Raw genomic sequence first — 25893 nt, 5'->3', positions numbered from 1 at the left:
GGGGGAGAGAAAAAGAGAAAACTAGAAGAATTAGAGAAAAAGAAAACTAGAGAAAAAGAAAAAAAGAAACATCGATTTGTTGTTCCACTTATTTATGCATTCATTGATTGATTCTTGTATGTGCCCTGACCTGGGAACAAACCCACAACCTTCGCATAATGGGAAGATGCTCTAACCAACTGAGCTACACAGCCAGGGCTCTAATATTTTTTTCTTTATTGCCTGCACTTCCTCTGTCATGCCCCACTTAGGAAATCTTAAAAGTATATTCTAACACCTCCCCATCAAGTAACTTCCAAATGTAAATGTCAGCTCACTAGCATAAGTTTAAATTCTGGGTTAAAGAGTAGAATCTTGGTTCTCTGTGCCAGTGATAAATGTAGTCAAGATAAGTCTAAAATAAATTCCACTTGAGAGAAATATTTAAGTGTCTGGAAAAGCAAAAAAAAACTGAAGCCCAAATTACTTAAGTTCCCAAGCAGCTGAACTGGGACTAGCCCCCAGATCTCCCATCTAATCTCCCAACAACTGCACTTTATAGGACACCCCCAGAAAGCTCCTGCTAATGGCTTCTTTGCCTCCCTCTAGAACCATAAACAATGTCCAAGTACTTCCTGCTCTTCAGGGGAACTGAACTGCTGGTTAATCTGTAACTAGCAAATCGCTGTTTAAGAAGCCAGAATTTAACCTTATGCTACTAATTAAACTTAATTTGTGCTCTTTAAATACAAGTTCTTTTATTAGTCAGTCCTGTTTATATCTGTGAAATAAAAAGGTAGCTTTCTTTTTGCAAAGGTCAGGAAATACTGTTAAAAATGAATTAAGTTCTTTATATTGTTATTTTGGGGGCACTTGATATATTATGAACTATGAATAGTGGCTGCTAGAGGGGAAGAAGGTAAAGGAGGACTAATATATGGTGACAGAAGGAGACTAGACTTCAGGTGGTAAGTATACAGTAGAGTACACTGATGCCATATGAAAAAGTTGTACACCTGAAATTTATATTATTAACCAATGCTATCCCAATAAATTAAAATTTAAAATATATGTAAATAAGCCATGCTTGAACTCTTTAAGAATGAAGACACCACAAACAGAATTTTTTCCTTGTACTAAGCAAACAGTCCAGATGAGGAGTCCTCAGCCAAAAAGAGAATGTGAGATTGGTACAATAGTGGAAAAAGTGAACTGCCTAAAAGGTGATCAACTAAATGAGGAAGGAGGCAATTTAGCATTAAAAACAAAAGACAAACAGCATATTTACATAAACTCTAGTACAGTTAGAGAGCAACTCTACTTTAAGTCACTAAGTGCTTAGACTCATAGGAGAAACATTAAGGAAGTTGTAACTCCTCTACCCATATTAGCTAACACTGTACCACACAAATAAAGACTTTGAATTCTTTAAATTTTTCTCATGATGTTTCAACAACAAAATCCTAAAAGTTCCTTCTCCAGAAGAAAGTGACCAGTGTTTTTCTTCTTAGGAGCTATAGTATCATCTTGGGTTAAACTGAAACCCAAGAACACAAGCTCTGTGTCACTAGCAATGACATTGGAGTTGGTTCTTCATTTTGTTTCCTGCTACAAAAGGCCAATTCTTCAAGAACTGGTATCATTTCTTTAATGCCACTAAGGAGAGAGAGGTAGAAATAGGTTTTCCCAGCCCCCATATAATCACAAAAGTACTATATTCAAGACAGTAATTGTAATTAATGTAAGGATCTGAATTAAAGTCCTGATGTCCAAATGTCAGTCCTTGGAAAAAAAAGGCTTCATGTAACTAATATGTGACGTGTGACTTTTCAGTTAAATTAGAACATGGGTCTGGAGCATATCAGTAACAGGTAAGTCTCGTCAGGTGAAACCTCCACTTTAACAGATCTATGTCTTACCTGTGAATCTGCAAGGGTGCAGGGAGTAACAGAAGGAGAAACTGTTTCCCAAATTACCTTGTAATTCTTTGCATTTCTATCCCAATCACCTATCTTATTACAGAAACATACACAAACCTTCTTTCCCATTCTTTACAAATATAGTTACTCCTACCTGCATTCTTGAGGTAAAAAAAAAAATTACAGAACTAAGACAAATCGAAATGTTCAGGCACACCCAACACATGTCTGTGATGCACTTCATCTAATGAATATTTGTGAGGTTACTCTGCGCCAGGTGTGGGAATAAAAAAAACGAATGCGTCCCTAAGGAACTCGCAGTTCAACAGCAGCCGCCAATGGTACATCCTGACTTGTACAACTCAAAATCAATTCAAACTTAAAGGATAGCACAGTGTTAGGGAGAAAAACCACTGACTCACCGCCCAGACTGCAGCATTCTAGCGGATTTCTCTGCTATCAAAAAACCCTTTCCTTTTCAGTCTGTTCTGCCTTCAATTGCCAGGTTCATTTCTAGAACTCCCCTTGCAAGGAGTCTCTCTCCTGCTCACCGGGCTTCAAAGGCTCCTCACTCTAGTTCAAACTTCTTCACCTGCGCACGCTTCGGCAGCACCCACACCGAGCTCCTGCTCGCAGCTCGCCCGTTCAAATGCATTTGTTTCATATTCGCTCTGCCCCCCCCCCCCCGGCCCATCCCTCTGGGGGGCCTCAGGCCACGGCCTCCTCTAACTCAGGCGGCCCATTCAGCAGCCCTAAAAAACGGTTTCCTCTAACGTCAGTACAGACACATTACTTTTCAGAACTCGGCATTAGCTTTCTTCTTAACAAATGGCAGGCAGGTACCATCCCAGGCAAATGTCCACTTTCCCAGCCACCCTTCATGAAGGCAGAAAAAAGTCGCTGGCAGTGTGGGCGCGGGAGCCCCCACGTTACAAGCAGTGAGAGAGGAAAAGAAGAGGGCTTGGGCGGCTGCAACATCTGCAAGGAAAAACGAAGGGACCGGGGGTGGGGGGAGTCCGCGCTCCGTCCTCCACCTTTCCCTCGGGAGGAAAAAAGGAGAGGTCCAGGAGGAGGACACTGCAAGCAACGAATTCCCGAGGAAGCACAGCAGGAACTCAAGGGGTCCTGCCGCCCGGGTAGGAAACCGGGCTGGGCCCCGGAGAGCGCGAAGGGCTACCCATCGCCCAGAAAGGGGACAAGTGACAACGCACAACAAAGAGGCTGGGACTCGGGAAGAGAAGGAGATCCGGGCATCTCCGCCAGCCGAGCGGTAGGAAACGGACCGTAAGGGACAGGTTCCCTCGGGGACCGGTCAGAACCCGAAACGCAGAGGCTGAGTGGACGAGCCGGCAACCGAGTGGGCTCTGGGGCGCGCGTCCGGGGCATCGCTCAGCGGGGGCGGTGGGGTCTGGGTGGGATCGTCTGCCAGGGCAGGGCTCTCCAAGACACAGACCTCGCAACGCGAAGACGCTAACCCGACGGCAGTTTCCTATCCCAGCCCGGCTTCCCACACACTCACCACGTCCGCCCTGAACGCCGCTCCGGCAACTGCCGTTTACGGCTGGCGCAGGGCACTTAGCGTGCACACCCACGTGACCGGCCCAGGATCCCCGCCCCCGCCCCACGTGACCCATCCGAGGGCCCGATCCGCCTTCCAAATCACGTGGGTCCGACTCGCCCCGCCCGCCCTCGGCAAGATGGTGGCGTCCGCCTGTAGAGCGGCTCGCCTCTGGGTCCGGGGTTCCGGGCGGCGGGTGGGGAGTCTTCTTTCTTTCATCGTGAAGCCTTTTTGTATCGCTGCTGCTGCCTCTGAGCCCCTGGATGCCCAGCAGTTAGAGGAGAGGCTCCGAGCCCAGAAACAGGAGCAAAAGACGAAGAAGGCGCCGGTGAGTAAGGAAGGAAAGACTACAGCTCCCGAGAGGCAGTGCGCTCAGCTGTTCCGGGGGCGGAGTGATGGGGAGGGTCCTCTGAGAGACTCATGGAGCGTGGGGCTTGGCGGCGGGCATCGGAAACGGAGCAGAGGGCTGATGGGCGTGGTGTCTTGGTGCCCGCCTCCGAGGTCAAATTACTTGGGGGAGGCGCAATTCTAATGCAAAGACACAGATTCCCTCTCTGTCCAGAGTCTCACCCAGAATTATTTCAAGTCTTCCCGCCAGGCATTTCCCAGCGTCCTTTCTCTCCCCGTAGGTGCTCACAAACCCCGTCCAGCGGAGAGTGCAGGAACTAGTGCGGTTCACACAGCAGCTGCAGCGAGTCCACCCCAACGTGCTCGCTAAGGCACTAAGCCGAGGGATTGTCCACCAGGACAAGGACCTTGTGGTCATCGATAAGCCCTATGGTCTCCCTGTGCATGGTAAGGGCCACGTGGAAAGGGAGGGAGGCCGTTGCTGCTTCACACTCACATATCTCTTCAGAGGCTCTCAGAAGCCTGGCTTTCGAAATAATTTAAATTTTTGTGTACTATATAAGGCACAATTAAGGGTATAGAGATAAATAAGACTTCCTACTTTCTAAACATCTGGCAGTTAGCAGTAATTTATGGAATGTGCCCTGTGCAGACATCCACAGGGATTGCTAGACAAAAATATAAAAGCGAAGGTGGTACATAAAGGCAAGGGGTTAAACATTGCCAAAGTGCTTTGGGTGAGTTTTTTCCCTGTTGACTAATAGTAGCTTCTTGCCTTCTCACTTCCAATGAGATCATTATAATACAGATATTTATATTTTATAGATAAAAAGACTGATAGTTAGAAAGATTAAGTAACCTGTCCAAGGTCAATGGCTAGTTAGGAGAGTTCATACATACAGTAGAGCCTAGGAATGTCTCACCCCAAAGCCTCTCAGCTCTTCTCTAATACTTCAGGAGGGACTCATGATCTTGTATTTCTCACTAGGGTTTACTTAGCAGATTCTCAAGCTTTTGTTATATAGTAAAATATCAGACCTTCTCATTTCAATTGCTGATTTTAGTGTGACTACATGTACATAAATAGGTTAAAGAATATCTAAAAGCCCCATGCTCTAGCACAGTGGTTGGCAAACTCAGCAGAGCCAAATATCAACAGTACAACGATTGAAATTTCTTTTGAGAGCCAAATTTTTTAAACTTAAACTATATAGGTAGGTACATTCCTTATCAAAGTAGCGCCCACACGTAGTATTTTGTGGAAGAGCCACACTCAAGGGGCCAAAGAGCCGCATGTGGCTCATGAGCTGCAGTTTGCCCACCACTGCTCTAGGACAATGCTTCTTAAACTTTTATATGCATATAAGTTACTTGGGCATCTTGTTAAAATGCAGATTTTTGACTCATAGTCTGGCTTTGGGGTCTGAGATTCCTTTCCAGCATGCTCCCTGGGCATACTAATGGTGCCAGTCCCTGGACCACACTTCAGTAATAAAGCACTAGAAAGCATTAACAGTTCAGCCAGTGGGGCTCTTCTTCTCGAGTTCTTGGGTGGGATCTTTTCCTGACTGCTTAAACCTCTGTCTTTTCCCTTCTTAGGTGGCCCTGGAGTCCAGCTCTGTATCAGTGATGTGCTGCCTATCCTGGCAAAGATCCTTCATGGCCACAAGGCAGAGTCACTGCATCTGTGCCATCGGCTGGACAAAGAAACTACAGGTGTAATGGTGTTGGCTTGGGAGAAGGAAGTGGCACACCAAGTCCAGGAGTTGTTTAGAACCCGTCAGGTGGCAAAGAAGTACTGGTATGAAGCCCACGATAGCAGTAGAGGTGGTAGAAATGAAGATGCCCTCTCTATTCTTGCATTCAGAAGCTGCATTCCTCTTAATAGATGGCCTTGTACTGGGACCTGTGGGCATTTAAAAGTATAGGAAAAAGCTCTTAGAACAGTGGTTCTCAACCTTTCTAATGCCGTGACCCCGCAATACAGTTCCTCATGTTGTGGTGACCCCAAACCAAAAAATAATTTTGGTGGCTACTTCATAACTGTAATTTTGCTACAGTTATGATTTGGAATGTAAATACCTGATATGCATTATGTATTTTCCAATGGCTTTAGGCGACCCGGCCGGGATCACAACCCACAGGTTGAGAACTGCTGGCTTAGAACATTAGAGTCTGGTAGATTAGTGGTTCCTAATAATGGCTATACATAAAAATCATTGAATATTAATTGTACAGGTAACACATGATTTCTTTTCTGTGATAAAATAGTCAAATGATAAAGCAAAAAACTGAAGAATCTACCCATTCTGTTATTTTTGTCCCTTCCGTTGTGGTAGTTTGGTTTTTATTCCTCTGATCCTTAATGTATTTATGTGTGTATCTAATATATACAGTATGTCAATATGTGTATACACACACGTGTACATACATATAGCACGTTGTGTAACATACATTATACTTTATTTTTCCACTTAACGCTGTGTCTTGGGGATCTTTTCCATATTAGTGCATATAGGTTTACCCCAGTTTTTTAATAGAAAAAAGATACATGAGCGCAAAGGAAACCAACTCCTGTCCTCCATCTACTCAATTTTTTTTTCCAGAGGCAATCACTATTACTAGTGTCTTTTCTTCTTCTTTTTTTTTTTTTTTTAATTCAGTGAGAGGAAAAGAGGGAGAGACCAACTCCTGCATGTGCCGTGCCCTATCTGGGATCCATCTGGCATGCCCATTAGGGGCGATGCTCTCCCCATTTGGGGCTTTGCTCTGTTGCTCAGCAACCAAGCTCTTCTTAGTCCTGAGACAGAGGCCATGGAGCCATCCTCAGCACCGGGGCCAACTCACTCCAGTCAAGCCCTGGCTGCAGGAGGGAAAGAGAAAGGAAGAAAGAGAGAGAGAAGCAAGAGAGGGAGTGGGGGAGCAGTTGGGCGCTTCTTCTGTGTGCCCTGACCAGGAATCAAACCTGGGACTTCCATACGCTGGGCCGATACTGTACCACTGAGCCAACTGGCCAGGGCCTATTTTCTTTTTTTTTAATTTTGAAGTTTTTTATTTTTTACTGATGTCTGTTATAAACAGCCAGAGTTGTCTTGGATGTGTAGAAGCATGCAATTGTATGGCAACATATTTTGAACTGCTTTGCCATCCTGCTTTTTCCACTAGGACAGTATATCTCTGAGAGCATTTTGTGCTGTACACTTGGAGCTGGCTCCCCTTTATATGGCTCTATAGAATTCTATTGTGTGGAAATGTCATCATTTCCTTTTGACAGATGTTAAGGTTATTTTCCATTTTTCAGGGCCTGTTGCCACGAATATGTGGGTCTATCTTCAGGACAATTCTTAGAAATGGAATTGCTGGTGAATAGAGCGTCAGACTGGGATGTGGAAGGACCCAGGTTCGAGACCCCGAGGTTGCCAGCTTGAGTGTGGGCTCATCTGGCTTGAGCCAAAAAAAGCTCACCAGCTTGGACCCAAGGTTGCTGGCTCGAGCAAGGGGTTACTCGGTCTGCTGAAGGCCCACGGTCAAGGCACATATGAGAAAGCAATCAATGAACAACTAAGGAGTCCCAACGAAAAACTGATGATTGATGCTTCTCATCTCTCTCCGTTCCTGTCTGTCTGTCCCTATCTATCCCTCTCTCTGACTCTGTCTCTGTAAAAATAAATAAATAAAAATTAAAAAAAAAAAAAAAAAGAAATGGAATTGCTGAGTTGAAGGGTACACACATTTAAAATTTGAATACTTACTACCCAAATTGCTCTCCAAAATGATATATCAGTTTTTACTCTCACTAGCATTGGTGAGTGCCCACTGCCTCTTATGTCTGACCTATTGCATTTTTTTTTAAAGAATGTAGTACTGTTCTGACCTGTAGTGGTGCAGTGGATAAAGTGTTGACCTGGAACACTGAGGTCACTGGTGCAAAACCCTGGGCTTGCCTGGTCAAGGCACATATGGGAGTTGATGCTTCCTGCTCCTCCCCCCTTCTCTCTCTCCTCTCTCTAAAAATAAATAAAATCTAAAAAAAAAGAATGTAGAGCTCACCAGGGGCCACACTTTCTGGTGGTCTTGTGATAAAGATGATTGTTTCTTTTTTTAAGATTTTATTTATTGATTTTAAGAGAGAGGAGAGAGAGAAAAGGGGTTGGGGGTGAGTGGAAAGAATCAACTTGTAGTTATTTCCTGTATGTGCTTTGAGCAAGCCCAGGGGTTTATTTTGTTGTTTGCTTGGTTTTTTTTGTGGCAGAGACAGAGTCAGAGAGAGGGACAGATAGGGACAGACAGACAGGGAGATGAGAAACATCAATTCTTCGTTGCAGCTCCTTAGTTGTTCACTGATTGATTTATCATATGTGCCTTGACGGGGGGGGGGGGGGGGGGGGACACGACTACAGCAGACCGAGTGACCCCTTGCTCGAGCCAGAAACCAGATGAGCAAACACTCAAGCTGGCGACCTCGAGGTTTTGAACCTGGGTGCTCCGCGTCCCAGTCCGACTCTCTATACACTGCGCCACTGCCTGGTCAGGCAAGCCCAGGGTTTTGAACTGGTAATCTCACCATTCCGGGTTGGTACTTTATCTACTGCACCACCACAGGTCAGGCACCTATTGCATTTTTTTTTCCTATTGCATTTTTATCTTTTTTTTTAAGAGAAGGGAAGGCAGAGAGACAGACTCCTGCATACGTCTTGACCGGAATCCACCCAGCAAGCCCACTAGGGGCAGTCAGTGCTCTGACCGTCTGGAGCCGTTACTTCTTTGCTCAGCAACTGAGCCATTTTTTTTTTTTTTAGCACCTGAAGCGGAGGCCAGCTCACTCAAACCAGTCAAGCCATAGCTGCGGGAGGGGAAGAGAGAGAGAAGGGAGGGGGTGCGGTGGAGAAGCAGATGGTCACTTCTCCTGTGTGCCCTAACTGGAATAGAATCTGAGACATCCATGCGCCAGGCTGATGCTCTACAACTGAGCCAACTGGCCAGGGCCATCTATTGCATCTTTTTTTCTTTTGACAGAGACAGAAAGAGGGGAATAGATGGGGACAGACAGAGAGGAAGGGAAAGAGATGAGAAGCATCAATTTTTCATTGTAGCACCTTAGTTGTTCGTTGATTGCTTTCTTATATGTGTCTTGACCAAAGGGCTACAGCAGAGTGAGTGATGCCTTGGTCAAACCAGTGACCTTGGGCTCAAGCCAGTGACCATGGGGTCAGGTCTATGTTCCCATGCTCAAGCCAGCAACCCAGTGCTCAAGGCGGAAGAGTCTGCACTCAAGCCAGATGAGCCTGCGCTCAAGTCAGCGACCTTGGGGTTTTGAACCTGGGTCCTCTGTGTCCCAGTCCAGTGCTCTATCCATGGTGCCACTGCCTGATTAGGCCCACCTATTGCATTTTTAAAAGGTTTGCTACTCAGATGGGTGTAAAAAAAATGGTACTTTATTTTCGATGTGTACTTTTGATGTTGACTGTTTTTCGTGTTGTCTATTTTGAGTTCCATTTCTGTAAGCAGACTATTTCTTTTGTCCATTTTCTTCTCTTTTTATTTTAAGTGAGAGAAGGGGAGATAGAGAGACAGACTCCCACATGCTCCCCAACGGATATTCACCCGGCAACCCCTGTCTGGGGCTGATGCTTGAACCAGTTGAGCCACTGGCTCTTTAAGGGGAAGAGAGAGAAGGGGGAGAGGGAGAGGAAGAGGAAGGGAAGCAGAAGGTTGCTTCTCATGTGTCCCCTGACTGGGAATCAAACATGGGACATCCTTATGCTGGGCTGACACTATCCACTGAGCCAACCAGCCAGGGCCTGCCCATTTTCTGTTGGGTTGTTTTTTATTGTTTTCTATTTGATTTGTATTCTTTTTGTATTTTGGGTGAGATGATGCATGTGAAGTATTTAACACAGTACCTAGCTTATAGTAAAAGCTGAAATATAGAAAACCAAGACTATTATATATCCCAGTAATCAAAATGTAAGTCTATAAAAACTTGTTACATTATTTGTGAAAATTGTCCGTGAAAGTTTAGAACTGGTAACCGTTCTCAGTAAAAGGCTTCCCAGAGGAGTTGAAATCAATTAATTGGGTTTTGATGAATTAATAGGATTTGATGTCAAGATGAAAATGTGTTCTAGATTGTGGGAATGGCATATGCAAACTCAATCTATTAAGTATGATAAAATATATCAGCAGTCCAAACTGCTACCAACCTGAAGTGGGGTGTCCAGGATGTGAAATGTTACATCTGAATGGGCTTTTGACCCCTTGGTCAGTGACTCTGGTAGGCACCTTGTACCCAGGAAGACTCCTCTGTGATTGACTTGGAATGAACATAAGGATAGATTAATCTTCTACCCATCTGTGACATGATGACAAGAAACTTCCAACAAAAGTGATCACAATGAGTTACTGAGTTGTGGTTGTGGTTTCTGTGACTTCTTTGAACACAGTTCCTCCTTTTCATCTCTTCTGACAAATAGGGCGGGAATGGTCCTATGAATTTTTCATTCAGTTCATTTATATATTTTATTTTCATTTATTCCATATGCAATCAGAACTTACCATCTTTTATTATTTTAAAAAAGAAAAACAGACCCCTGGCTGGACAGCTTGGTTGGTTTGAGCATCATCCCGAAGCACAGAGATCACAGTTTCGATCCCCAGTCAGGGCACATGCAGGAACAGCGTGAAGTTGTCTTTCTCTCTCCCTCTCTCCCTGTCGCTTTCTAAAAAAAAAAGGATACAAAAACCATATTACTCTAATTTTATTTTAAACTATTTGTACTCATTTTTAAAGGCTGTTATTAATATAATTGTTGTTTTTTCCCAAAATATTCTACAATTAATAGATATTACTTTAGGAGTAAAAAAGATATTTATAAGAATAGTACCAAGCCCTCAGGCTAAGCACTACATCACAGATCATTTGGGACCCTCCAGTCTTAATAGATCGTAGTAGGTTCACTGTTAAAACCTATAAGTGATAAAATCCGAGGAGTGCCTCAGTCACCTCTGTGGCTTACGCAAGGGTCTGTGCATCACCTCAGGGCCATCACTGTGCACGTCCCAGTGCCCTCAGCAGGAGTTGTGAATATCCCCATCGTCGAGAAGCAGGTGTTGGGGCAGCATCAGCATCACAAGGTGGGTGAGCTGCCTCCCAGAGTGGTGGGTTTTCAGCCTGTCCTTTAAAATAATATCTTCATTTCTTTGACTGCAGATGACACTGTCCCCAAGCTACCGAATGGACAATGGGAAAGTGGTGAGAGCACGGACCAGCCGGAACGCACACTTGGCTGTGACTCAGTACCAGGTGCTAAGCAGCACTGCCTCCTCTGCCCTTTTGGAACTCCAGCCCATTACTGGTGAGGGTGCTGCCATTTCACGGTGGAAGGATGCCGCCACTCTGCACTGGGCCCCCTGCCGCTCAGCTCATCCTGGCCTCGTGCAGGGCTCCCCCCTTCTGAGCAGCTGGCTTCTGTGAGAGTGCTTCTACAGCTAACCTGGGGCTAGGAGTTCCAATAGGGACAATTGTGGGGTTTTTTTTGGGGGGGGGGGACCAGTAGTAGCTGAAGAATATAATCAGTTTGCTTACACTTATTTAAAAATTTTCCAAGTTGTTCCTCAAAATATTAAGCATAGAATTGCCATATGATCTAGCAATTCTACCCATTGGTATGGATCCAAAAGAATTGAAAGCAGAGCCTCAAAAAATTATTTGTTGCCTGGCCTGTGGTGGTGCAGTGGATAAAGCATTGACCTGGAACACTGAGGTTGCCAGTTTGAAACTCTGGGCTTGCCTGGTTAAGGCACTTGTGGGAGTTGATGCTTCCTGCTCCTTCCCCCTTCTCCCCCCCCCACTCTCTCCCTCCCTCCATTCCCCTTTCTCTCCTTCCCTCCCACTCCTTTCTCAAAATTGAATAAAAAAAGATACTTGTACACACATGCTCATAGCAGCACTATTCATAATAGCCAGAAGTTGAAAACATCCCAGATGTTTTCTGACAGATGAGTGGATAAACAAATGTGGTGTATCCATGCAATGGAATATTATTCAGCCTAAAAAAGAAGGGAGTTCTGACATATGCTACAGCAAGCATGAAACTTGAGGACATTATGCTGAGTGAAATAAGCCAGATACAGAAGGACAAATATTGTATGATTCCATTTATATGAGTTACCTAGAGTAGTCAGCTTCCTAGAAACAGTGATTCCTAGGGGCTGGTGGGAGGAGCAGCCAGGGAATTAGTCTCTGATGTATACAGAGTTTCAGTTCGGGGTGATGCAAAGTTTCTGGAGATAGGTGGTTGTACAACAGTATCAATGTACTTAGGACCACTGAACTGTACACTTAAAGGTGATTCAAATGGTAAATTGTATGTTATATATACTTGGCCATAAAAAACTGCAGAATAGTATTAGGTAGTGTTATGTAATAAAATTTAAAAAACCCAGTATAGCAATGATAGACACCAAGTTGATGGAGTGGTTATCTGGTGGAAAGAGGGAATTGTTAGGTAGCGGGGAAATTGGAGGCATAACAGTGTTTATAATGTTGAATTCCTAATAGCTTGTAGTTTGTTATATTATTCCTTTCATGCAGTTAAGGCTTTGCTGGTTTACAATGCTTTGATTTAATGTGACTAGAAGCAGATACGGCCAGCGGCACTGTTTCTGAAGCGACTCATGTTTTCTCTCACTTTTTTTTTTAAAGGAATAAAACATCAGCTTCGAGTTCACCTGTCTTTTGGATTGGATTGCCCAATTCTCGGTGATCACAAGTACTCAGACTGGAATAGATTGGCCCCCCAGGTAATATGGGATTGACCCTAAATGCAGGGCTAAGGGGTAGAATTGTGCTTTTCCTTGTGGACACCTCGTGAGCCACAGCGGGTGCATGCTGGTCTTCAGACGCAGCGCCATGCCAGCTCCCCAGCTTTTGGAGAAGCTCAAACAGTTCACTGCCCTTGGGGAGCTGCAGCTCTCTTAGCAAAACCTTTGTCTTTCGTTTGCTTAGTCTCAGATCTTGTTAGGAGGCTGTGGGAAGGAGGGAGGCTTTCTGAGGGCTCAAACTGCCATCATGCTGCTACTAAAGATCCCTTGTGGACACTGTCTTGCTGTTTGATGGTTCAGCCCATTCTCTGGGAAGACTAGAGAACCGGCCAGTAGAGCTTCCCTGGTGTGGCAGGTTGCTCTGACCTGGGTCCTGAACTCCTCCCTGACATGCTTCTGAAGCAGTCTAGCATACTACGTCTTCTAGGGGTCTTAGTATTGAGTCCCTCCATGTGTATATCTGACCTGCGTGCTGGTCGAGGCTGAACCGTTGGCATTGCTCTCAAAGGCTCTTCTCTCTGCAGAAGCTGCCTGCTGGCACTCTGAAGAAGCTGGGGCTGCCGCAGTCGAAGGCCCGCCACATCCCCCTGCACCTGCACGCCCGCCAGCTGGTCCTGCCAGCTCTGGGCTCCAGGGAGGAGGAGCTCAGCTTGGTCTGCAAGCTTCCCCGCTACTTTGTACGCTCTGTGAGCCGCCTGGGCTTACAGATGCCAAGTCAGGATCAGAACAGGGGTGGCAAAGCTGGGCACCGGGAAGCACAGTGAAGACTGTTGGGAAGCCTGGCCCCTCATCCTTTGCTCTGTTGCAAACTGCTGACTTCTCCCTTGGGACAGACTGCAGAAGAGCCAGGTGTGAGAAGTTGAAGAAACCCCATCTGCTCCGGGGCTTTTACTGGAAACTAAAGTCTATTTCCTGATACTTGGGCCACACTCTGGAAAAGCCCGTGGGAAGCCTCTCTGCCTCAGGGTCATCGTGCCAAAATGGAAGCACGTCCAAGACCAGGCAGAATGGGTCAGTCATTGGAAAAGAAGAACTGTAGCATAGAATTGGTGAGCAGGAACTGTTTTCATCCAAAATAAAGTTCTTGATCTATCAGGAAGGTTTCTGTGGTTGGAAAGAGCGTGACTTACAGAGAAGCTCAGAAGCAGTTAGCTACTAGCCTCAGGGAGCTGCAGGATCTGTGAGCAAACCCTTTCTCCTTCAGTTTTCATCCTGTTTTGTAGACACATATCACAGAGTTCAGGGACTTTCTCCAGCTGCAGCGTGGAGCCCACAGCACTGGAGGTGGTGGGGCCGCGGGGTGCTTGCTAGCAGGGAGGGCAGGTGGGGTGTGCGGTGCAGTGAGGAGCGCACACTGAGGAGGGAGGGCACTTGCTAGCTGCATCTGGGTGTTGCTATGTGGGCTCAGCTAGTCTGATTTTTTTTTTCAGAGTCAGGCAATCCAGATATGTGAAATCTCCCAGTATGTTGCTAAATCGGTTTTTAAAAAATTACTTAGGCAGCCAAGCAAATCACATTGGATTTGTTCAACAGGCTACCTGTTTGTAATCTGTGTTTAAAGAATGGCGTAAGGTCTGGGGAAAGATGCCATCTTGAAAATTCTGGATCAGTGGTTGGTGTTCTGGCTACTGTCCTTGCTAGCCTCGGGGGTAGGTCTGGTTAGTCTATGCACGTGTGCTTATGAGGTGCTGCCATGTTTAAAGCTGCTTTGTTTTGGAAGCGAGCCTCCTAACCTTGGGTCTCAGGAGGGAGATGGCTGTGCTGAACAGCACCGGGGACGGGAGTGACCCTGGCCTCCCTGCTCAGTTGTCCTGCCAGCTTCTATCTTGTTTCTTGCAACAAATACACAGACTTGACTTCTGGTTGAGCTGAGAAAAGTTGGAGGAACAGCAGTTGGGGCAAAGCTCCAGGAGCAGCCTTTCTGTGCTCTCTGTACGGTTCCTACGAGCTTGCAAAGCCCTGCCCGTTTCCAGGATGCCTGTTATCGTGCGCAGTGGAGTCTCCTTCCAGAGCACGGGTGAGTACATTTGTGTATGGAAGACTTCAATATTTTGGTTGCTGTTTCTATTTCTAGTAAATCATGCTTCTCATGACAAAGGTACAAGCATGTGACACTTAGAAAAAGAATATTTTTAAAAGAGATTATTTACCAATTTTACAGAGGGAGGTGAAGGTAGTAAGAAGTATCAACTCATAGTTGCTTCACTTGAATTGTTCATTGATTGCTTATCGTATGTGCCTTGACCAGGCAAGCCTGGGGTCTTAAACCAGCGACCTCAGCATTTTCGATTAATGTGCTATTCACTGTGCCACCACACGCCAGGCAACACTTAGAAAATGTTGATGATAGACTTTAATTTAGAGAGACAAATGAGGAGGCCCCCTGGCCTTGTGGGTGTTGGGAGAAACCCTGGGCACCCAGGGAACCTCCCCAGAGCAAGCAGGCAGCAGTCTGCCCACTGCAGTCTGGACGTAGTGCAGACCACTGCCCCTGCACAAACGTGCTCACGGTGTTCGTGCCAGCTGGGGGTGTGGGCTGAGGAATGAGGACCCTCTTCCTGTCTGTGTTTTCCTGGTCTTGCTGGGTAGAGCAGCTACCTTTTCTTGTTTTAAATTATCTTTTAAGACATTGAATGCTTATTTTATTGATTTTAGAGAGAGGGAAAGAGACAGGAACACCCATCTGCTCCTATGTGTGCCCTGACCAGGAGACCTCTGCTTCCAGACGACACTAACCAACTGAGCTGTCCGGCCAGGGCATATAGCACCTGTCATTAATCATTGAAATAATCTGAAAGAACTTTTACCCCCAGTTGGGTGCCCCGGGAAGCTGGGCTTCACACAGCTAGGGAGGCTGGAACGTGCCTAAAATGAAATGTTGGTTAGTGGCAGTAAAAAATTGCATTAACCATGAAGTCATATAATTAGTATAAGAAAATGGCTTTCATTCCTTTTTTAAAGTTCTACATGTTCTACGATTTTCAAAATCAAGAACTAAAAAGTTTGTAATAAAAAACTGTTCTTTGCCCATGAGAAGCTTTTATTTTTAGCTTTCCCCAAATGCCCCCTGTGTGCCTCTGGAAGGTACTGTTCTCCTTAGGAGGTCAGAGGGCAGGCTCCCTCCAGCATTTCCGGGGCAGACGAGCAGCACCCCTGCTAGTCTGCTCCAGGGAGCAGTGCCTGGGCCGTGGGTGGTTTCTGCAGCATGAGCAGGCCAGCACTGGCCTGGGAAGTGTTCCTGCTATCCTCACACCATACCGTGACTGAATTGAATAAGCAGATGTTCCCTGCTCTGGCCCCACGTTGCATCCCATTTCATTTCCCCCAGGCTCCTGGCAGGGCTCCAGTCTCGGGGCCCGTGCTGCACCTTTGTGCTCTTCACCCATGCCCTCTGCCTGTAATGCTGATGCCTCGTAAGGATCTCTGGCCTTGGTCTCTCCTGCAGTCATCGCCCCTTGGGAGTTCCCTGTCCACTCCTTGGAATCGTGGCCACATTGCTCACCATCTTTCCTCTCCTGTTCCTGCCTTAGTTAAATGGTGTCACCATTAACCTGGGAGCCACCCTCACTCCCTCACGCCTGTTTCCAAATCCAGGTTGTCACTAAGTCTGCTCTGTTTCACTCTAAACCCTCCCCTGAAAAGGCACATCCCTCTTTAATCCTACAACCTCTTCCTGAGTGCCAGCCTCACCCCCCCAACCTCCCCAGCATTGATGGGACCGAGTGCCAGCCTCACCCCCCCACCTCCCCAGCAGTGACGGGACCGAGTGCCAGCCTCACCCCCCCACCTCCCCAGCAGTGACGGGACCGAGTGCCAGCCTCACCCCCCCACCTCCCCAGCAGTGACGGGACCGAGTGCCAGCCTCACCCCCCCCAACCTCCCCAGCATTGATGGGACCGAGTGCCAGCCTCACCCCCGCACCTCCCCAGCAGTGACGGGACCGAGTGCCAGCCTCACCCCCCCCAACCTCCCCAGCATTGACGGGACCGAGGGCCAGCCTCACCCCCCCCCCAACCTCCCCAGCAGTGACGGGACCGAGTGCCAGCCTCACCCCCCCCAACCTCCCCAGCATTGATGGGACCGAGTGCCAGCCTCACCCCCCCCCAACCTCCCCAGCATTGATGGGACCGAGGGCCAGCCTCACCCCCCCCAACCTCCCCAGCAGTGACGGGACCGAGTGCCAGCCTCACCCCCCCCAACCTCCCCAGCATTGACGGGACCGAGGGCCAGCCTCACCCCCCCCAACCTCCCCAGCAGTGACGGGACCGAGTGCCAGCCTCACCCCCCCCAACCTCCCCAGCAGTGACGGGACCGAGTTCCAGCCTCACCCCCCCCCAACCTCCCCAGCATTGATGGGACCGAGTGCCAGCCTCACCCCCCCCAACCTCCCCAGCAGTGACGGGACCGAGTTCCAGCCTCACCCCCCCCCAACCTCCCCAGCATTGATGGGACCGAGTGCCAGCCTCACCCCCCCCACCTCCCCAGCAGTGACGGGACCGAGTGCCAGCCTCACCCCCCCCCCAACCTCCCCAGCAGTGACGGGACCTAGTGCCAGCCTCACCCCCCCCAACCTCCCCAGCATTGATGGGACCGAGTGCCAGCCTCACCCCCCCCCCACCTCCCCAGCAGTGACGGGACCGAGTGCCAGCCTCACCCCCCCCACCTCCCCAGCAGTGACGGGACCGAGTGCCAGCCTCACCCCCCCCAACCTCCCCAGCAGTGACGGGACCTAGTGCCAGCCTCACCCCCCCCAACCTCCCCAGCATTGATGGGACCGAGTGCCAGCCTCACCCCCCCCCCACCTCCCCAGCAGTGACGGGACCGAGTGCCAGCCTCACCCCCCCCCAACCTCCCCAGCATTGATGGGACCGAGGGCCAGCCTCACCCCCCCAACCTCCCCAGCAGTGACGGGACCGAGGGCCAGCCTCACCCCCCCCCAACCTCCCCAGCAGTGATGGGACCGAGTGCCAGCCTCACCCCCCCACCTCCCCAGCAGTGATGGGACCGAGTGCCAGCCTCACCCCCCCCAACCTCCCCAGCATTGATGGGACCGAGTGCCAGCCTCACCCCCCCACCTCCCCAGCAGTGACGGGACCGAGTGCCAGCCTCACCCCCCCCCCCAACCTCCCCAGCATTGATGGGACCAAGTGCCAGCCTCACCCCCCCACCTCCCCAGCAGTGATGGGATTGCCTGGAGGGTGGAGGAGCAGGAACACAGGTTAGAAATAGGGTCAGAGGCAACCGGCTAGTTCCACCAGAGCCCACACCCAGAGGGGAGTGTTGAGACCCTCGGGTTCCTGGGGTCAGCAGTAGAGGGCTGTTTTAACTAGGGCAGAGACGCCCCTAAACACCCCAGTGTTTTCTCAATATGCTCCTATTGGCTCTAGGCTTCTTTTAGCCAGAGTGCCTAATAGGATGAACAAAAACATGGCGTCTGTGTGCATGGGCACAGCATACTCTATGGATGCTGACCCCTTTTCTTCCAGTGGGTGAGTGCCGGCCCAGGGTGATGCGAGTCTGGCACCCAGCACCCGGACACACCAGGCTGCATAGTACAGGGCACACCCTGTACAAGGCTCCAGACATCAGCGCAGGCTTGGGGCTTCCTAGCCACCCATACTTCTGACCAGCGTAGGGGAGGAAAAGGCTTTTCTCGGCCCTCCTAGGGTCCCTGGCTGGTCTGAAGATTAAATTGATAGGTCACCGGGAGAACATCATACTGATGTTTTTGATAGAAGTTTTAGGTAACATGGGGGTCTTCATAAGATGAAGCCCCAGATCACTCACCTGTGGAATTTTATGCCAGGCTTGACAAGAGTGGACAGTGACAGGAGAAGGTGAGAGGGTGAGGAGTCTGCGGTCATTGTCCTCAGCTGCAGGGGAGCAGCAGGCCTGGGGTTGGGGTTCTTGGCATCCCTGTCTTTGGACAAAGGGCACTCCTTTCCTGGGGTGTAGGGAGGTCACTTCTCACATTAGGGTTTATCCCCTTTCAGGGGAGAAGGGCAAGGGGGTGAGGACATCAGTGACCTTTCTGCTGCCTTGTCTCAAACTTGCAGCTTAAAATATTCTATATGCCAAAGTGCCCTATCCTGGGGGAGCATGTCCTGACCCCCTCACCATCTAGCTGCGTGTTCAGGGGGTCCCACTACCCCGTGCAGCCCGACAGTTCACTGGAATGCCTCCCAGGACTCGGGAGTGCTGACGGGTACAGCTGTATCACCGCACTAGGGAGACACAGAGCGGGCCAGTGGAGCAGAGGCATGGGGCATGGCCGAGGTCTGGGAGGGTCCCCACCACCTGTCACTCGGATGTGGACGGCCAGCCTGGGAGGTCACTTAAGCTTAGGTATCTGTGATTATTGTTGGAGATGTGTCTCTAGGCTTGATCAGGGACCACCTGACTGTACTCACCATCTCCTCTCGGCTCAAAGCCCCAGCCCCTAACCATGTTGCTGGTCTTTGGACAGGGCCAGCCCCCATCCTGAAACCACCTACGGGCTGGCACAGAGTGTTATTAGAGCCCGTCATGAATAACAGAGACACTGCTGTCACTTAAGACATTCCGAGAATTTGGAGGCTTCATTCCAGGAGCCAGGGACCAAGGCCAGGCAAATGTCTCACTGCACAACATCCAAGTTTCCCCTCCACCCAGTTCCCTTAGTCGTCTCTTCATGTCCCACCGAGGGATCCCTTCCCCTTTCTGTGTGTCCCTGAGTGATCAGCCTTGGCAGTGGTGCAGATGCCCCACCAGCTGGAGCCTCAGGGTCCTTTTAGGCAAGTGGCCTTGCGATGTTTCTGTTCACTTCCCCTCACAACCCACTGAGCGCACCTTACCTGTTACAGTCCTCTGCAGTGGGGACAAGATTTGAATCGGGTGAAGCTCTTTCTTGATTCTTGTCTGCACTCCAGGCAAGGTATGACAGTGGCTTGCTCTGGGCTGGGGTGGGGTGGGGGGCGTAGCTAGTAGACATGTTCCAGATGCATCTTGGGAGCAGAATGGGTAGAGTGGACTGGTGGAGGGAGAAGTTGGGATGATTCCCAGGATGCTGTCTGAGTAGATGAAGTAAGTGACAGGAGGTTTTGGGGTTGCTCTCTGTAATGCTGGTGGCCGAGGCCAGGCAGGTCCACATTGGATTTGGGCTGATGGTAGGGGAACTGCGGAGCTGGAAAGTGTTGGGCCTTTCCGTTTAACAGAGTCTCATAACGGTGGATGAGCAAACAGGCAGGGAAAACCACTTCTCACGGCAGCAAGCAAACGAACAGCAAAATGGTCCCTCACAGTGGCGGGCAAGCAATCCAAAATCCGCCCTGAGTGCAAGCACCCACAGCCCTACACAGACCACCCACACGTGGCGCTGCCCTGGGCCCATGCACCAATCCGGCAAAGTGCTTGCAGCCGGCACACCAGCAAGCAAGCCCAACACAGCTGCCCTCTCCAGACCCTCCCGATCAGATGTAAGCACTTTTACACATTTGTGGACAAAAGGCCACATACTAAACATGACAAGCTCAGGGAGGCCAGCGTGGCGGGCCTTACAAACTCAGAGACTGAAAATAACCACATAGGATGGTCTGAACATAAAAATGCCTGATAGCGCAGATCGTGGTGGGTAGTCACACATCCTAGGCCTGTAGCTTCCTTGACAAAGGTCAGTCTTGACCTGCAGGGAGCCGGTCTACTGTCCTTTGCAGCTAAGATCACAGACCTTTGGAAGGTCAGAGTAATCCCCCCTTTCCAGACCCCTGAGGGCAGAACCTCCCACCAGAGCACAAGACCACGGAGCCCCTTATGTTAGCCTGCTCCCTGAACATCATCTTTGTGTGTTGTACACCTAAACCCACCAATGTAAAAGTCTCTGTTACTCTTGATCCAATCCCAGAGGTTTCCCTGCTTTGCTATCTCCCACCTCCCTAATCTACCACCAATGGATTCCTTGTAACAGCACCCTTAAGTCCCTTTTGATTCTAAAGTACAAAATAAGCTGTAAAACTGCCATTCTCCAAAGCATTTTCTCAATCTGTTGAGATTTTGCTTCTCAGCAATTGTCAGTTTGGCGCTGATGAACTCATAAAACTTGTTTCGACATTTCTTATGCTGACGCGTTCACGCAGGCACAGAGGGAGGACCAGAATGGTCCTTACTCCCGTGTTCCCAAAGCGCGTGAGCTGGTGTCCCTCTCTCAGTCAGCACCTACCTGAGAGCACACCTAACCGTGTTCTGTAATCGCATCCGCCTCCGCTGGGGCTGTGAGCATCTGTGGGCAGGCACCCAGTCTTTTATCCTTGTGCCTCTGGCCCCTCTAAACCCTGAGAAGTGACAGCAGAACAGAAAGGCAGCCCTGCTCTGTGGGGAGCTCTCAGGCTCCCGGGGTCAGAGGGCCTTTAGGTTCAAATGACAGCTCTGCTATTTATTTGCTGTGACCCTGGGTAATTTATTTAACTTATATGAGCCTCAGTTCACTCACCTGCAAAATAGAACATATATAAAACAGGTATTTTGAGGATACATTAATCTATATTAAGTTTCCAGAAGAGTTCCTGTCGTAGGGGATTAGTTCAATGAATGTAATATATTAGGCTGAAAAAGATAAAATTAGCCATTTAAAAAAGATCTTTTTTGGCGCTGGCCAGCTTGCTCAGTGGATAGAGAGTAGGCCTGGTGTGCAGACATCCTGGGTTTGATCCCCAGTCAGAGCACACAGGAGAAGCTACTATCTGCTTCTCTTTTCTTCCCTTTCTCCCTTCTCTCTCTTTTCCTGTCTCACAGCCAGTGGCTCGATTGGTTTGAGCGTTAGTCCCGGGCACTGAGGATAGTTTGGTTGATTCGAGCATCAGTCCCAGACGGGGTGTATCCAGGATGGGGCACATACAGGAGTCTATCTCCTCTCTTAAAAAAGAAAGTATGTATATGTATATGTGTACATATGTGTATATGTATGTGTACATGTGTGTATAGGTCTCTGTATATATATGTACATGTATGTGTATGTATATGCATGTATGTGTATATGTATATGTGGGGCAGCTGCAAGCACTTTGCTTGATTAGTGCATGAGCACGTGGCAGAGGCACGTGTGCATAGCCTACATAAGGCTATGGGTGCTTGTGCTTGAGAAAGATGAGAGATTGGGGGTTGCAGATGCACAAATTGTCTGCCCACTATCATGAGGGGCCATTTTGCTGTTTGTGTGCCTGAGAGGTAGTTTCCCTGCCTGTGTGCTTGTCGCTGTTGTGAGACTTGATTAAACGGAATGGCCCCACCCTTTCTGGCTCCGCAGTTTCTCTACTGTCTGCCCGAATCCAATGTGGACCTACCTGCCTGGCCTTGGCCACCGGCATTACAATATATATCTTTTTTGAGATAAAATTCACATACGATAAAATTCATCCATTTAAAGTATGTAATTTAATGGATTTAGTATAGTCACAAAGTAGGATAATTATCACTGCAGTCTAATTTTAGGATATTTTCATCGTCAAAAAGTAACCTGGCCCTGGCTGGTTGGCTCAGCGGTAGAGCGTCGGCCTGGCGTGCGGGGGACCCAGGTTCGATTCCCGGCCAGGGCACATAGGAGAAGCGCCCATTTGCTTCTCCACCCCCACCCCCGCCTTCCTCTCTGTCTCTCTCTTCCCCTCCCGCAGCCAAGGCTCCATTGGAGCAAGGATGGCCCGGGCGCTGGGGATGGCTCCTTGGCCTCTGTCCCAGGCGCTAGAGTGGCTCTGGTCGCCGCAGAGCGACGCCCTGGAGGGGCAGAGCGTCGCCCCTGGTGGGCGTGCCGGGTGGACCCTGGTCGGGCGCATGCGGGAGTCTGTCTGACTGTCTCCCCGTTTCTAGCTTCAGAAAAATACAAAAAAAAAAAAAAAGTAACCTGGGCCCTGGCCGATTGGCTCAGCGGTAGAGCATCGGCCTGGCGTGCGGGAGTCCCGGGTTTGATTCCCTGCCAGGGCACACAGGAGAGGTGCCCATCTGCTTCTCCACCCTCCCCTTCTCCTTCCTCTCTGTCTCTCTCTTCCCCTCCCGCAGCCAAGGCTCCATTGGAGCAAAGATGGCCTGGGTGCTGAGGATGGCTCTGAAGCCTCTGCCTCAGGCGCTAGAATGGCTCTGGTTGCAACAGAGCGACGCCCCAAGATGGGCAGAGCATCGCCCCCTAGTGGGTGTGCTGGGTGGATCCCGGTCGGGCACATGCGGGAGTCTGTCTGACTGCCTCCCTGTTTCCAGCTTCGGAAAAATGAAAAAAAAAAAAAAAAAAAAGAAGTAACCTTGCGGCCTGACCTGTGGTGGCGCAGTGGATAAAGCGTCAACCTGGAAATGCTGAAGTCACCAGTTCAAAACTCTGGGCTTGCCTGGTCAAGGCACATATGGGAGTTGATGCTTCCTGCTCCTCCCCGCTTCTTTCTCTCTCTCTCTCTCTCTCTCTCTCTCTCTCTCTCTCTCTCTCCCCCTCTCTCTCTCTTTCTAAAATGAATAAATAAAAAAATAAATAACCTGGTGCCCATTTAGCTGTCACTCCCCTTTCCCACGCGCACACAGCCATAGCCATCTCGTCTCTTTTCTGTCTCTATAGATTTGCCTATTTTGGATACTTCATATAAATAGAATCATGCAATATATGTTTTTCTGTGCCTAGTTTCTTCCACTTAGTACAAATGTTTCAAGGTTTATCCATGTTGTACCATATATCAAATTTCATTTTTTATTGCTGAATACTATTGCATTGTATAGACATGTCAAATTTTGTTTATCCATTCATCATTGATGATTGTTTTTACTTTTTGGCTATTATATGCCATGCTGCTATGAACACTCACATTTAAGCTTTTATGTAGATGTGTCTTCATACCTAAGAGTGCAGTTGCTGGGTCATATGGTAACTATCAGTCATATGGTAATTCTGCTTAACACTTTGTAGAACTGCCAGATTTTTCCAAAGCAGTTGGACCGGTTTACTTTACCAGCAACAATGTATCAGGGTTCTAGTTTATCATCAAGACTTGTTATCACTCATTTTTCTGATCGCTCCATCCTAGTGGATGTGAAGTTCTTTCTCTCTTTTTTTTTTTTTTTTTTCTGAAGCTAGAAACAGGGAGAGACGGTCAGACAGACTCCTGCATGTGCCCAACCGGGATCCACCCGGCACGCCTACCAGGGGGCGGTGCTCTGCCCATCAGGGGGCGATGCTCTGCCCCTCCGGGGCGTCGCTCTGTCGCAACCAGAGCCACTCTAGCGCCTGGGGTAGAGGCCAGGGAGCCATCCCCAGCGCCTGGGCCATCTTTGCTCCAATGGAGCCTCGGCTGCAGGAGGGGAAGAGAGAGACAGAGAGGAAGGAGAGGGGGAGGGGCGGAGAAGCAGATGGTTGCTTCTCCTGTGTGCCCTGGCCGGGAATCGAACCCGGGACTTCTGCACGCCAGGCCGATGCTCTACCACTGAGCCAACCGGCCAGGGCTCTTTCTCGTTTTTTAATTGAGGAATCATTGTCATATAACATTATATTAATCTCAGGTGTACAACATAATAATTTATATATTTGTCTATATTGAGAAATGATCACAATAAGTTAATATCCATCACTATACATAGTTATAAATATATTTTGTGATGAGAAATTTTAAGATATATTTTCTTAAAGCAACTTTCAAATATGCAATACAGTATTACTAATTATAGTCACCATGATGTACATTACATCCCCGTGTCTTATTTTATAACGGAAATTTTGTACTTTTTGACATCTCACCCATTTTGCCCAACCCCCATCCCATAACATCACTCTGTTCTCTGAATCTATAAGCCTGTTTTCTTTGTTTTGTTTTGTTTTTAGATTCCACATAGGTGAAATCATATGGTATCTGTCTTTCCTTTTTGAATTTATTTTTTAATTTATAGGGTTGACGTGGTTTGCCAAGCCATATAGTTTTCAAGTTTACAACTCAATATAAGCCCATCTATGGCATTTGTTTTTCTCTGTCTTACTTATTTCACTTAACATAATGTCCTTTTTTGTTTGGAGAAATGTCTAGTCAAGTCTTTTGATCATTTTAAAAATTGGGTCATTTTTCTGTTTATTATTAAGTAGTAAGAGTTCTTTATATATTCTGAATACCTCTTCATTACCAGATATATTATTTGCAAGAATCTTCTTGCCTTCTGTGGGTTTTCACTTTCTCGATTATATCATCTGCAACATGAAAGTTTTAAATTTTGATTTAGTTTATTTTTTTGTTTGTTGGTTATGCTTCTGGTGTCATAGATGAGAAAACACTGCATAACCCAAAGTCATGGAGATGTTCTCCTATACGTTTCCTAATAGGTTTCTAGCATTTAGCTCTACATTAAGATCTAAGGTCCAGGTGAAGTTCGTTTCTGTGTATGGTGTAAGCAAGGTGTCCAGGTTTGCATGTGGGTCTGCTGCTTCAGCACCGTTTATTGAAAAGATTATTTTCCCCCCACGAAGTAGTTTTTGGTAAACTGATATTTTTAAGGTCATACCAGGTCAAATATAGATAATTTCATAGGGCACATTTTAGTTTTATTACTATATTAATGTGAATAAAACAAAACAAGAAATAACAGTAATTTCTTATTTGGCCACGAGATGGCAGCAGTCTCCCAGATTTTATCCCTTTCCAGGTTGAACTACTCTAAAAAATGGGAACGGGTTTTAATCAAGTAAGGAGTATCCTCCACAAGAGTCTTGTGCTGTATTTCTCTAACCTCCTGATAGCGCTGACTTTGGCTACCCCAGCATTGTGCATCTTGGTCCCCTTCTTTGTTAATAGGAAACTGGAGTTTTCTGTTTTCTGGTGGAATGAGGTGGTAATGCTCCCCAGTCATGGTTTATACTGCCCAAGTGAATTTGAAACAGAATTTGACTCACAGTTAGTTATAAAAGTACTACAAGTTTAGCCTGACCAGGAGGTTGCCCAGTGGATAGAGCTTGGGATGTTAGTGACCCAGGTTCAAAACCCTGAGGTTGACAGCTTGAGTGTAGGTTTGGTGGCTTGAGCGTGGGATCATAGACATGACCCCAAGGTCCCTGGTTTGAGCCCAGAGGTCTCTGGCTTGAAGTCCAAGGTCACCGGCTTGAGCCCAAGTTGCTGGCTTGAGCAAGGGGTCACTGACTCAACTGGAGCTTTGTGGTCAAGACACATGTGAGAAAGCAATTAATGAACTGTGGAACTGCAACTATGAGTTGATGCTTCTCATCTCTCTATCCTGTCGGTCGGCCTGTCTCTCTTTCTCTCAAAAAAAAAAGTACTACATGTTCAT

General features: G+C 48.0%; 2 protein-coding genes across 2 annotated transcripts in view; one reads left to right on the top strand and one right to left on the bottom strand.

The window, feature by feature from the left end:
* FAM118B (family with sequence similarity 118 member B) overlaps positions 1 to 3452 on the bottom strand; it is a 64375-nt gene extending 60923 nt beyond the window's left edge. The window contains exon 1 of the mRNA XM_066365175.1: positions 3418 to 3452. The gene's annotated coding sequence lies outside the window, so the exon portion shown is untranslated. The remainder of the gene's footprint in view (positions 1 to 3417) is intronic.
* Positions 3453 to 3577: 125 nt separating this feature from the next.
* RPUSD4 (RNA pseudouridine synthase D4) lies at positions 3578 to 13726 on the top strand. Its single transcript, XM_066365170.1, has 7 exons — positions 3578 to 3784; positions 4086 to 4251; positions 5404 to 5605; positions 10845 to 10938; positions 11015 to 11159; positions 12509 to 12606; positions 13152 to 13726. The coding sequence occupies exons 1-7, from the start codon at positions 3596 to 3598 to the stop codon at positions 13389 to 13391; spliced, it is 1134 nt and encodes a 377-aa protein (XP_066221267.1). The 5' UTR covers positions 3578 to 3595; the 3' UTR covers positions 13392 to 13726.
* Positions 13727 to 25893: the final 12167 nt, after the last annotated feature.

The sequence above is a fragment of the Saccopteryx leptura genome, chromosome 2 (assembly GCF_036850995.1).
Source record: "Saccopteryx leptura isolate mSacLep1 chromosome 2, mSacLep1_pri_phased_curated, whole genome shotgun sequence".
Lineage (NCBI taxonomy): Eukaryota > Metazoa > Chordata > Mammalia > Chiroptera > Emballonuridae > Saccopteryx > Saccopteryx leptura.
This window is presented reverse-complemented; position numbering and strand designations above follow the sequence as displayed.

Coding starts and splice junctions, on each gene's coding strand:
- RPUSD4 (XM_066365170.1), top strand. CDS start 3,596: ATGGTGGCGTCCGCCTGTAGAGCGGCTCGCCTCTGGGTCCGGGGTTCC. Junction 4,252..5,403: donor CTATGGTCTCCCTGTGCATG/GTAAGGGCCACG, acceptor TTCCCTTCTTAG/GTGGCCCTGGAGTCCAGCTC. Junction 10,939..11,014: donor GGCAGCATCAGCATCACAAG/GTGGGTGAGCTG, acceptor CTTTGACTGCAG/ATGACACTGTCCCCAAGCTA.